Source organism: Mirounga angustirostris, unplaced genomic scaffold (assembly GCF_029215605.1).
Source record: "Mirounga angustirostris isolate CCGP_5_RB_7025 unplaced genomic scaffold, mMirAng1.0.hap1 SCAF_2, whole genome shotgun sequence".
In the NCBI taxonomy this organism is placed as follows: Eukaryota; Metazoa; Chordata; class Mammalia; order Carnivora; family Phocidae; genus Mirounga; species Mirounga angustirostris.
The window spans coordinates 123,783,534-123,797,253 of NW_026991710.1; the positions used below are offsets into that span (position 1 = coordinate 123,783,534).

The 13,720-nt window shown below is 39.4% G+C and overlaps 1 protein-coding gene and 1 long non-coding RNA gene across 8 annotated transcripts in view; one reads left to right on the forward strand and one right to left on the reverse strand.

Annotated features, from left to right (window-relative positions):
* The window catches only part of PRMT9 (protein arginine methyltransferase 9), a 112,703-nt gene that overhangs the window by 56,840 nt on the left and 42,143 nt on the right, over positions 1-13,720 (reverse strand). For 3 of the 6 annotated variants that reach the window (XM_054508713.2, XM_045880328.3, XM_064585142.1), the window contains exons 1-5: positions 10,805-11,249; positions 8,320-8,468; positions 4,554-4,790; positions 3,859-4,026; positions 1,315-1,417 (exon numbers count right to left, since the gene is read on the reverse strand). In XM_054508713.2, the coding sequence (XP_054364688.1) occupies positions 1,315-1,417; positions 3,859-4,026; positions 4,554-4,790; positions 8,320-8,468; positions 10,805-10,993 (846 nt within the window). In that variant the 5' untranslated portion in view covers positions 10,994-11,249. Of the gene's footprint in view, positions 1-1,203; positions 1,243-1,314; positions 1,418-3,858; positions 4,027-4,553; positions 4,791-8,319; positions 8,469-10,804; positions 11,250-13,720 lie in introns of those variants that run through there. The other 3 variants (XM_045880327.3, XM_064585144.1, XM_054508714.2) reach the window with 3 other exon arrangements.
* LOC123848187 (uncharacterized) overlaps positions 11,363-13,720 on the forward strand; it is a 40,497-nt gene continuing 38,139 nt past the window's right edge. For both annotated transcript variants that reach the window (XR_006791695.3, XR_006791696.3), the window contains exon 1: positions 11,363-11,660. This is a non-coding gene — a long non-coding RNA (uncharacterized LOC123848187). The remainder of the gene's footprint in view (positions 11,661-13,720) is intronic.

The window sequence follows — 13,720 nt, forward strand, 5'->3', positions numbered from 1 at the left end:
ATGGAATTTAAGAAACAAATGAACAGCAACAAAAAAGAGATAAACAAAAAAACACTTAAATAGAGACAAACTGGTGATTGCCAGAGGGGAGGTGGGTGGGGGGATGGGTGAAATAGGCAATGGGGATTAAGAGTACACTTATCATAATGAACACTGAATAATGTACAGAATTGCTGAATCAGTATGTTGTACACCTAAAACTAATATAACACTGTATGTTCATTATACTTAAATAAAAACATAATAAATTAAAAAAATGGAGAACAATGAATGTGATGCCAAGTTAATACTAATTTTATTATTTTTTTAAAGTTTATTTCACTTTCATTGCTGTGTGTGTGTGTGTGTGTGTGGATACATATTTTTTTCAACAGTACAAATAGGAAGAGGAGGGCAACCATAAATCTGTATACAACAAAAAACTGTTGGGTATGACTCTAACTGAGAAGCCAAAATCACTATTACCTGCTTGAAAAACAAACTACTCTTCTTTTCAGCCTTTAATTAGGTACTTTTAATTCAAATCATTTCCTGTAAACAGTAAATTCTTATGACATGTTAAAAGACTCATTCACATGACATATTATAAAAACCAAATCCACAATTCATGGGCCACATTAGAGGATTTCATTGGAAAACACAATTTGGCAATTTAAACAGTTATTCCTGTCCAATCAGTTGGTACCTTAAAACCATACCAAGCCAGTTATCACTACACTCCCCCTTGATAGTTTGCCAAAAAAAATCTAAGCAGTGAAGGCTACTGAGACTGAAAGTACTTCCCCCTTCCTCAACCCTACTCAAGAATTCCACACTAGGGGCGCCTGGGTGGCTCAGTCGTTAAGCATCTGCCTTCGGCTCAGGTCATGATCCCAGGGTCCTGGGATCGAGCCCCACATCGGGTTCCCTGCTCAGCGGGAAGCCTGCTTCTCCCTCTCCCACTCCCCCTGCTTGTGTTCCCTCTCTCGCTGTCTCACTCTCTCTGTCAAATAAATAAAATCTTAAAAAAAAAAGAAAGTCCGAGTGCGACTTTAAAAAAAAAAAAAAAAAGAATTCCACACTATCTGTCCCACAATGTAACCTCAAATACTATGAATTCCTTCCTGGAGTTTTCTTTCCCTATATACCCCATATACAAATACATTACATTACATGATTAAACGGCTTTTTGCACAGATTTCTTTCCAACTACACAGTATGTACCTTGAGAGGAGGATGTATTTCATACTGCTTTGCAAGTACAGGAGGGGCTCAATAAATACCTGCTGAAATAATGAATTCTTAATCAAATTTAACTGTTATCATGCTGCTTACCTTTGGCTGCAAAAGTAAATGCTCCCATGCATGAATTAAACTCTCCACAATTCCTTCTCCAAATAAACCTGCATCGACAGTTTCTGTTACAACTAGGGACACTCTATAGAACGATTTTTTAAAGATACATGTAAGTAAAATATCATGCTATTTAAGTAAAGATGTCAAAGATGAGAGAACAAAGGAAAAGTGTATTATAGAAACAGTCCACATACAACATTTTCTCATACATTTCACTTTTTTAATATCTACCCTCAAATCTTAAGGAACTTGACTCTACTGTTCCACAGGCTCCTCTGTTCTCCACTGGCACCCTCCGGCCAGTGTGTGTGTCTGGGAGACACACAACCTTCACATGACCCTGGGGCCTCATCAGGCTATTCTTTCACTGCCTAAATCCTTAAGAGTGCTTCATACCCATTACCTTTACCAGTCCCCTCCTTAATGCTGAGTAAATGGATTTCTATCCCCAGTGCTCTATAAAAATATTCTCTATCATAAATAACTCCTCTCCTTGTCAAGATGAATAATTGTTCTCAGTTCTCACTTTCCTTAATCTACAAATAACATGTAATGTACCTGAGAAGACCTCCCTCTCAAAATCCTTTCTCTCCCTTCATTATCCATGTTTACGTCTTAACATTCATTGTAGCTCTCTTGTTGCTTCTCTTGCTTTACCTACTACCTTTGAGTTTTCACAAAAGCTTAAGTCCACAGAGGTGTGATCTTCTGACAATTCTTTCTAGAAAATTTCACCCAAAGACATATCAAAATAATTTCTCCCTTCTCTGAACTTCTTTAGCACTTATTGCCAGTATCATTTATTTAGGCAATTAGAAGATAAAGAAAATTTTCATGAATATTCCTTTTCTTCCTCTCTAGATTATAGGTGGCTTGAGGACAGAAAAAACTTTGGTATCCCCCATAATGCCTAAACCCAATACTATATAAATACACAAAATTTTCAATATTTATGGTTGCATACATTTAGAATGTGGAAGTATCTCAATCATCTAGTCCAACATCTTGAAATCTCTAGATTTGCTCAAGGTCAAAATAAATTAAAAACATAGTATTGGAATCCCTATCTCCTAATTCAAAACCCATAGGTCCTTCTATAACACTATCTGTGAGAGAAATGAAGGTTAAATCAAGGTAACTGATTCATGACATGGACTGAATTGTGTACCACCGAAATTCATAAGTTAAAGCCCTAACCCCCAAAGTGACTACATTTGGAGCTAGGGTCTTTAGGAGGTAATTAAAGTTAAACGAGGTCATAATAACACTATCTGTGAGAGAAATGAAGGTTAAATCAAGGTAACTGATTCATGACATGGACTGAATTGTGTACCACCGAAATTCATAAGTTAAAGCCCTAACCCCCAAAGTGACTACATTTGGAGCTAGGGTCTTTAGGAGGTAATTAAAGTTAAACGAGGTCATAATGGTGGGGCCCTAGTGTGACAGGGCTGGTAGCCTTATAAAAGTGGAAAAGACACAGGCAATCTCTCTTTCTCCTCGCATGCACAGAGGAAAGGGCAGGAATGTAGCTGTCTGTAAGCTAGGAAGAGAGCTCTCACCAGAAACCAAATCTGCCAGCACCCTTGATCATGAACTTCTAGCCTCCAGAACTTCGAGAAAATAAATGTCTGTTGTTTAAGCCACCTAGTCTGTGGTATTTTGTAATGGCAGCCTGAGCGGACTCTGATAATTCAGGACACTGTTTTATTTCTATAAAATGTGTCTCTCTGCCTCAAAAATCTAGTAAGACTTCTTTCATGAAAATCAATGTAGAGCCCATTGAAAAGCATAAGTATTATGTAAACAAATATTACTATACATATGGAAGAACACTTTTAAAAAAACACAGTCCAAATGACAACAGAGTATAAAAGTCCTCTTTCAATATAAATTGAATTTAAGTAAGATGAGAAGACAGACCACCCAGGAGAGGTAGTAAAGAAAGTGCTACATTAAGAAAACTGTCTCTAAAATGATAGTGTTGGGCCAGATGATTTGTAAATCCATTCTAGCTCTAAAATTCCATCACCCTTGTGATATAGATTAAAGCAAGATGATATACTAAAAAGCCAAGACTTATAATATTCAAAGCATTTGAAGAACCCAGGCCAAAATACTTCGACAGCTTTCATTTTAGCCAAGGCTAACACAAAATATGACAAGTCCATCAAGCCTGATCTCCTCATGTATTATTTTTAACTACAATTTTTAAATAGTGACCACACAGGAGGTAGTATCCATTTTCGCAACCAGAATACTGAAATTAACAAAAGTAAAGTAACTTGCTAAAGGTCAAGTGTATTTAGTAAATCTCTTAACACCAGTTTCTTTCAAGATCTCTAAATATTTATCAAGAATATGACCATATTATGAAAATCCATCTTATGCTAAATGAGCCTATATTACTATCTTTACAATATCAGGGTTTTAGCTTTTTATTTGGGCTAGAAGCTCTAAACAGGAATATCTTAATTTTAAAAAAATTATAAAAACTAAAATTATATAAATATTATATAGCACCTTTCAGGAATGTGTTTTGGAATTTCTATGTCAAGTGACTTCATATGTAAGAGTTTGATTCCTGCTTCCATCTTGTTTGCTGCCACTACATCACAGGCAAGTTCATACATGGTCTTGGATAACTCGCAAGCATACACCGAGTGTGCTCCAGCTTTTTTAGCAAACATGCTGCAAGGGGAGAAAAGTGCTCCATCAATAAAAAATAATTCACTGTAGTATTTCAAATTTTAGTGGAATTATGATGCTTAGACATGGGGTTTTCCTCTTATTCTTTAACTAACACAACCATTATTCATTCCACATTAAAAAAATGAACCAATATTCGTATCAAGAAACAAATCATACAATAAATCATGACATTCGTGTTTTTAAGAAGACACAATGGGCATGGAAAATGTTGATAGGCTTTAATTTAGACAACTAGGTTCAACCAGAATGTTAATGCAAAAAGTACTCTTAAAAGGCATTATTCAAAATTTCAATAGTAACCCCAAATTCTTAGTAGTTATGTCTAGCTCTTGCTAAATTAAAGTTACAGTGAAAAATACAATAAAGGTAGTTGCATGAATAATCACAAGATTATGAGAAATAAGCTCTATTTTTAAATTCCACTGTTAAATTTTCCATATTTGGTAAAAAGCTTTAATTTACCTTAGTATATATGTGCATATAATTAAAACACAATTACAACAAACCTTAGAATTCCAGTTCCTGTTCCAATGTCCAAAACACTCTTGGACCCCAAACAAACTGCATTTTGGATTGCTGCGTTATAAATCGTATTCCTTTTGGTGTCATTAAGCATGATAAAGTGCCAGCGTTCCACTAACCAGTTTGCAACACGATAAAAATTCTCCTTTGCATCACTGAAATCAGGATTTAGCTTCACTGCTTTATGAAAATACCCAGCTGCTTCATCTCTAAAGCCCATTCTACAGTAAAAAATGACAGACAAAATATTCAATTATTATGATATCAATTACTGTGTCTTTGTTCATGCCACTCATCAGGCCTGAGAACTTCTCTCTCCAGCACCCCAAATCCTGCTCAACCCAAGCACCATCACCTTTGAGAAGCCTTTTGTGAGGATTACAATCCTTGATGATTTTTTTTTTCCTTTTTGAACCCTTATTGTATTTATGAATTCTAGGAGGCTGACTATAAATTACTATTGTACTAAAGAATAGCAGGAGCTCTGAGTCATCCTGCATTTAACCAACTCACTAGAAAGCCAGTGCTTTCTAAAAATCATTCCCTGTGTAAAACATACTAATGCCTATAGCTAGTAGGCTTCTCTGTGGTGTGCCTCTATACCTTTTCTCTCAGTAACTGAGTGAATTATCAGTTGTGTTTGCTGCTAGACCAGTTTATACCTGTTGTACTTGTTATTATAATTACATATTTTAATTAAATATTATAGAAACTAAATAAATAAAACTGCAAAGAGAGAGCCGTTGTTTCTGAGGATATTAAGCTAAACGCTTTGGCAAAAATCAAAGGTGAGTCACCCAAAAATTACTACTGAATGAGATGTGAGCAAATCAACAATAAAAGGGGGGAAAACAACCAACTATCTAGAACTTCCTGAACTTTCTGTGGTGAAGAACTCATCTCCCCTTTTTTAAAATATCTAAATATTTGTAGACCAATACAATTCTACTGCATGTGATGAGCATGCAACTCACACATCAGATTTCAGCAGCACTCAAACTGGTCCACATTCCCTTCCACAAGTGAGCTTCCTGATCACATGCTTGGATTTAAAATATCAAACTGCTATATACATTTCTAAATGCTTACTCTCAATTTCTAACCTATCTGTTACTAACTGATAATTTGTGGACCTGCCCCAGTGTGTGGTCCACAAATTGAAGAGAAATGAGCTAGTAAAACCCTTTAACACTCATACTTCTTCACAAGAACCTTTAAGAATTTTTTTTTTAAGATTTTATTTATTTATTTGACAGAGAGAGACACAGCGAGAGAGGGAACACAGCAGGGAGAGTAGGAGAGGGAGAAGCAGGCTTCCCGCTGAGCAGGGAGCCCAATGCGGGGTTGGATCCCAGGACCCTGGGATCATGACCTGAGCCACAGGCAGACGCTTAACGACTGAGCCACCCAGGTGCCCGAACCTTTAAGCATTTGAAACCAAATCAGACTATTCATTCTAGGTATGGTTTACATAAAAAAAAAAAAAAAAAAAAAAAAAAAAAGACATTCTGGAACTCCAAACAGGGAACTACACTCTTAACAAAAGGTAATGGCCCTATGTCAAATGATAGGCACTTGTGTTTTAGGTTAAAAAAAAAAATGTTTAAGGTTAGTATCTGTTATTTTTAAGTATCTTGAAGACAGGATTATCTTACTCTTATTCTGCAACTGACATTGCACACAATACAATACAAAACACATCTTAGGGGCACCTCGGTGGCTCAGTCGTTAAGCGTCTGCCTTCAGCTCAGGTCATCCAAGGTCCTGGGATCCAGCCCCACATCGGGCTCCCTGCTCAGCGGGAAGCTGCTTCTCCCTCTCCCACTCCCCCTGCTTGTGTTCCCTCTCTCGCTGTGTCTCTGTCAAACAAATAAATAAAATCTTAAAAAAAAAAAAATTTTTTTTTAAAACACATTTTACATAATCATCAGTTGGTGAGACAAACCTAGCAATGGATATTTTAAAATGTTTAAATATCAACAATCTGCTGAATCAATGCCAAACCTGCCCCTAATAATTTTCTGGGGTTTGTGCTTCCCTTAAGTTTGATTCTTAACATATCATTCAGTTTTCTTAAACCGTAATGATAATCTGAAAGATATATGGTCCACTCAATTAAAGTTTATCTCATATTGATAAGACTCAACAAGTGTGTCAGTATCAACAAACTATAAAATCACCTTTCTTCTTTTAACTAGAAAAAAAAATTACCTTCCCAATTAGCAACTTAAATATGTTTTGTATCTGCTTTTGATGAGAAAAGTAGAGAGGACAAAAGCTAAGAACCACTGTTGTGGAGAACAAAGACAAACTGTATAGCAAAAGCCACATTCACACTATCACAAGTTCTGAATTTTCAATGTCTAAATTAGAAATTTTGCATAATTACACCTCCTGAAGCAAACAAGCATTTTTTTGTCTCAGTATCTGGTAACTGCTCAGACTAATACAACAATAGGTCACCAAGTTACAACCTGTCAAAAGTGTGTAGAGCTCCAATTTTCTGTTGAATTGAGTTTATACTTAAACATAAGTTTTAGAATGTTATGATCATTATGTCATATTATCTGGAAATATAATTGAATCCTATAGACTAACTCCCCTTATATGGACTGAAGAACTAAAGAAAATTTTGAAATTAAAATGTAGATTTTTAACTAATGTGACAAATTATTTAAAAAGCTTTTTAAGGGTGCCTGGGTGGCTCAGCTGGTTGAGCGACTGCCTTCGGCTCGGGTCATGATCCTGGAGTCCCGGGATCGAGTCCCACATCGGGCTCCCTGCTCAGCGGGGAGTCTGCTTCTCCCTCTGACCCTCCTCCCGCTCGTGCTCTCTCATTCTCTCTCTCGCAAAAAAAAGTTTTTTAAATTAAATTTCATTTAAAGGGCAAGTAATTGCTAATTAGTAGAGATGGAATCTGTGTACCAGGATCAGGTTAGCTGTTAGTGTGAGCAAACAAGCCTCAGTTGACAATCTGCCTCATTCTCCTGGTTATTATCATACTCCACAATTAGAAACTATCAAATATTTGTCTCTTAAAGGAGTACTTATTTCATTCCCCCAAGCCATGTTGATTAAGACTATTAAACTGTATACAGCTACATCACTGAGCCTAATTCATTTTGATAAAGGTACTTCTTATATAGAACTTTTCATTGAATAAAACTTAACATGACTAGATGAACAAAGCAATAATACTAGAGGACAACAGCTGGAACATGTAAAATGATCTCACTATATAGAATAGGACATTATCATGGTGTTTCTTAAACAAGAAGTCTCCTTCTATTTTGTACAAAGAAGTGAAACCAAATTTATTAAAACAAATCTACAACAAAAATTTGGAGTTTTCATGTTTTCCTAATTATACAGTTTCTATGGTGAATGGACAGAATTTCCAATGGCAAGTTTCCAGCCAGATCCGGAGACCGGATTCACAAGTTCCCTGGCAAGGTACCACAGTGACTTACTTCACTGCCATCCTGCAATCCACACCTATGTCCTGTCCAACAAGGTCTCAATTTTAGCCCAGTGAGGGGAACTCTTCCTTAGATACTTTGTGGTATACAATATAATACTAAAATTAATCTGTTATTACATACTGTATTTGCTATTCTTATATTCTTCTGATCCCCGGTCACAGTTAATAATTCTTTATATTAAACTTTCCTTTTCAAACTACTGTGTGATTTATCCCTGATCAAGACTGATACAGAATAATTCTTAACAATACTGAAAATCACTACAAACCTGAAGAGATGCTCCCCCATACTATTGCAAATCACTTCATCATCAGGAAACAGTTCCAAAGCTTGCTCATAACAACCAAGTAAGTCTTGTGTTCGACTGAGAACATCAAGCTCTTCAGCCCATCTGAACAGTGTATACTGAAAAGTTTCCTACGTGAAAGAGAAAACAGTAATTTAGTCAATAACATAAAGAACATACAACAATGTTTGATGATTCCACAGAGAATAGAACTTAACAATTATTAACTGATTAACTGAAATTTTATTTAGCTTTAGTAGACAGTTTGCTTAATCAACAAATGCATAAATGAATTTTACCACCTGTGTGGCAATAACATGCAGAAGTAAACTCTCTCCATTCTTAGCTACCACATCACATTCTCTACCTATCCTCTCATTTGTGGGCTCCTATGCTTTAGGAGTTGTTTTTGGCCGCCTTCTCCTTTCCCATCCATCTCCGGTGCATTAACTATCACCCATGCATTGATGGATGATGCTACATCTACATCTCCAATCAATACCCTCTCCTCTTCTGAACCTGACTCACAGACACAACTTGCTATCAGTCATCTTAACAAGGAACTGTACCTTCATCCATCTCAAATTCAGCTCAATTCAAGTATTTCCTGAACAATCAGTGTGCAAAGAACTGGAGCTAAAACACAGCAATGAACAACATAAATCCTATTCCTATCCTCACAGAAGACTTGTTGGGAGAAATTTAACATACAATTTTGAAAAAATTCAAAATGCTCTAAAGTGAACCTACTACATTCCTCTCACACAGGATATAAGGTTAAGGTACCACCCAACCTCAAACCACTAAGTCATTTTATAACGCTACTTTAACTCCAATGCAATTAGTTTTAAACCCAGCCAATTCTATCTCAACATCTTTAAATCAGTCACGGTCTCTTCATCCCCACTGTTACAATGTAGTCTGGCCCTCCTAATACTTGCTGGACAACAGTAATAGCATTCCCTAGCTCCAATCTCACCTCCCTCCAGCCATTCTCCACACCACAACACCATAGAAAGAAGGACGGCTTTAGTCATTCCAGTTTTATGGTGAACACATTTTATATCATCTTCACAGATTTACACAGAAGAGTATAAAAATTGTACTTCAGACTGTAACTGAATTTTGATGGCGTTTACTAGAGAGAAAAGGATATGGGAGAAGATTCTACAGTATCAGGGGGAAAAAAGCACAGATGACATGAACTGGGTCAGGGAATCTATAGGTAACTATCTTGGTGTGGTTGAAGTGTGGGCATGGGGAATAGAGTGAGTAGTAGGAAATAAGACTAAAAAGATCTTTTGCTAAGGCCCACACAAAGAAATACGGACTCTGGTCTGCAGGAAACAGAAGTAGTTTCTGAACCCTACTGAACACAAGGTATTCAAATACAAGCTTTAGATATACTTTTGATGTACACTAAACATGTATAAAAAAGGTACTGTCACTGTTTTACAAAGGAGGAACTAAGGAACTGTGAAATAAAGAAACCACACTTGGGTTGATCCATTATTCTGCTGCCTACCTATAAGAGCAAACTGTATCTTAACATAGCACCTTCTCCTCCTTGGGGCCAGCTGCTCCTGAAATTTACACTAAATTTACGTTAACCACAAACATCTAGATGTTACTGACATCTAGCAGGTAGAGGAGATCAACAATGCTGCTAAACATTCTACAATGCACAGGACAGCTCTCCAAAACAAAGAATCATCCCATCCAAAAAGTCAGTAACGCTAAGGTTGAGAAACGCTGGGTGAAATAAAGCCAGTAGCCTGAGGCTGAACACTGAATGCAAAATTAAGTGAAATCATTTTATTAAATTTAGATTCTGAAATAACTTGAAAAAATTTATAGCATTCAAACAGAATAGCCATCACAATCCAGTAGTTGAAGCTCAAAGAACGCATCATCAAATGATTAGGCTACTTCCAAACTTTATTCAACTGCAGATACGCACAACGTTCCTTCTGCCTACAGTTGGCACAAGGGCAAAGGTCCTGAGGCAGGGACATGCTAGAATTAGATATGAGAGGAGGGAGAGGATCACCGGCGGCCTCGTTTGCAATACAGCGTTTATAGTAAAATGGAAGTTTTGAAAAAGAGAAGTCACATCGTTTGACTTGTTACGAAATGCTCACGCAGGCTGTGTTGAGGCAGGCTACAAGGGAAAGCCAGTTATGAGCCTACTGCAACAGCCAACAGATGATTGAGGCTTTAAGCAGGGCAGTAAAGGAGAAGGTGGTGAGAAGTGGTGAGATTCTAGGTACATCTCAAAGATGGAGCCCACAGGATTTTCTGATAGGCTGACTGCGGGTGTGAACAAAAGAGAAGTCAAGGATGAGCAGTAAATATTAATAGCAACCAACTTGCCACCCATCTCAGCCACCCACCTCCCCCAATTTGTTTATTTTACGTGACGAACAGAGGGTCTGCCTGCAAGTGAAAGAAGGGACCTCCTCCGCACCTTCACGTCGTCTTTCAGCTCCGGTGCCAGGCTGAGTACGAGGAGGTAGTGGGCATAGGCCGTGCCGAAGTCCTGGGCGCCCAGGCAGTGCTCTGCGCTCTGCAAGGACCGCGACACGAGCTCGTCCCGCCCGGCTGCCCCGGCGCCACTCCGGGCACCCCGACGGGGCCTGGGCCGCGAGTTCGGCATGACAGAGCCACCGCCCTGAAACCTGCCCTCGTATAACCAAAGAAAAGACGTTTTCTAAGCGGAACGACAAAACTGTCCCGACGGCCACACTTCCAAGTGACTTCAAGGGAGCACGAGAGCCGGTACAGGAAAGGTATCCCTCTGCGGCGTGAGTGCGCGTCCACCTCCGCCAGACAGAAGCCCCGCCTCCTCCCCGCCAGTCGGGCTCCACAGACACCGACTCCGAACTCCGCGACTACCGGCACTGGCCGGCGGCGCACGCCAAGCGAACGTCAGTGCGCCCGACGTGGGCACGTCGCGGCCCGCCCCCTGCCGTAGGAAGGCAGGCGCAGGGCGGCCAATGCGCGTGCGGAGGGGCACGGTCTCTGACGGTCTCTTTCACTGTCGCTTTCCTCTGCCAGTCTCCTCCCTCTCTCCCCGCTCCCCCGTGCTGAAACCGAACTTTTCTTTCTCGTTCCTGGTGGTCAGGACCATGTGACTTCGACTGCTAGACCTCACAATGCAGACCCAGTCGGCTCGAAGCTGCACCCGACCTTGAGGGACCTGGATGGCTATGAGGAGAGAAGGGCGGGCGTTTGTGGTGATACTTGAGACCGCGGGATCCTGATTCATCAGATATCAAAATGGCGGGACTGGAAAGAAGCCCGAGATAACAAACGTACCTTAGGTGTGGTAGAGCAAATGCTTTCACGGGCATTATTTTAAATCACCCTCGCAGAACCCCGTGAGGTGGGCCTTTTTAAATCACAATCTTAAAGATGGAAAAGAGGACACCCTGAGAAGTTAGTTGCCCAGTATCACACAACCGGTTGGTGGCAGAGGCGTGGCTCAAACCCAAGCTCCCTCACTTACTTTAAAACGACTTAGGGTGTATTTCCCTGTCCCATGTATCACCGCTATATAGTGATTATATTAATATATAGAAAACGTCTTTCTACCTTCAAGTGTGGCCCCTAAGAGATGGATTCAAAACTTTTAAGGGGGGGCAAGGTAGGAATTACGCATGAAAGCAGTCGTTTTTGTCCCCATTTTCAAACATGTCAGTGGTGAGTAATTTACTTAACAAAAAACAGCAAATAGAGCATTTGCATATGAAACTAACAAACGTTGGGGGCTCCTCCAAGTCTCTGCCTTCTCTTTTGATCTGATTATCTGAACCACCCTTCCTTTGAGCACCTACCAAAGTAAATCCTAATCAATTCTTCGGAGTCCAGGTCACTAGATTGTAACCTGCTCTCCTAGTCCGAAAGGTTCCTCAAAGGCAGTAACTATTGTTAACCGATTTTGTAACCTTTGCCCCTAGCAGAGTCTAGCTCAAAGTAAGGACTCAAAAAAAATTTTTTTTAAATTTTAATGGAAAGTACATTCCCCACTACCGGGTTTTGTAGATTTTCCCAATCACTGAGGTCCTTATTTCTCTCCCCATCTGAATTTGCTACTTTCTGTACTAAACAATTTAAGATATAACTATATATTTCCCTATCAAGACTAAAATGCTAGTCCCTGTAGGATGTAGTAGAACACAAAAAGGCCTCTGAACTTTAATTTAAAAAAAAAAAAATGCGTTCTAGTCCAACTAGTCTAATCCTTTTCAGTCCTTTTTTAAAGAGTGCTATATTCCATTACAAAGAACCCAAAAGCATGTTGCAAAACAAATGTAAAATGTGGATTTCATATTTAAAGAAAATCAAAGTTTTCTTTTTTTTTTTTTTTTAAGATTTTATTTATTTATTTGAGACAGAGAGAATGAGAGACAGAGAGCATGAGAGGGAGGAGGGTCAGAGGGAGAAGCAGGCTCCCTGCCGAGCAGGGAGCCCGATGCGGGACTCGATCCCGGGACTCCAGGATCATGACCCGAGCCGAAGGCAGTCGCTCAACCAACTGAGCCACCCAGGCGCCCCCAAAGTTTTCTTTAAAAAAGAAAAAATATTGAAGGTATTTCTCCTTTGTTCACAATTGCCTTCTTCCCACTTCCACCTCACAATCAAAACTATAATCTTTAATTACCTTTGAGAGTCTATTTGATTCCTTCACTTACGGGTTCGAGTTCACCATCTTTTAGCGTTCCAAGAAAAACCCGACTAATTAGAAAACCACTGCTGACTCAGAGGCAGGTTTAATTGAGGTTGTCTTTTACCACGTTCTGGGCGGCTTGTCAACAAACCACACATGCCGAACTAGGAAGCAAAACCAACTGAAAGGCTCTCAGTCAACTTTCCAATGTGCAAAAGTTGAAGGTTAACAGTGGGGGGAAAAAAGGCTCACAGGAAGTTCATTAACAAGTGATAAATAGCTTGCTGGGTACAAGTATCTTGTGTTTATACTTTCTGTGGAGATTCATACCTTTTTGGGTCATTTAGTTTGTTTTCTTTTGTGGTTTGGAGCCTTGTTTTGAACTCTGTGCATTTTAGGATCATCTGGGGAGCTCTTAAACAGTATCAATGTCTAGTCCTTGGACCTGGAGATACTGATTCAATTGGCTTGGGGCGGCAGAGGGAGGGTCTGGATATGAGTACTTTTTTTTAAGATTTTATTTATTTACTTGAGAAAGAGAGAGAGCACCACAAGCAGGGGGAGTGTCAGGCAGAGGGAGAGGGAGAAGTAGGCTCCCCGCAGAGCAGGAAGCCTGACGTGGGGGGCTCGATCCTAGGACCCCAGGATCATGACCTGAGCCAAAGGCAGATGCTCAACCAACTGAGCCACCCAGGCACCCCTGGACATGACTAC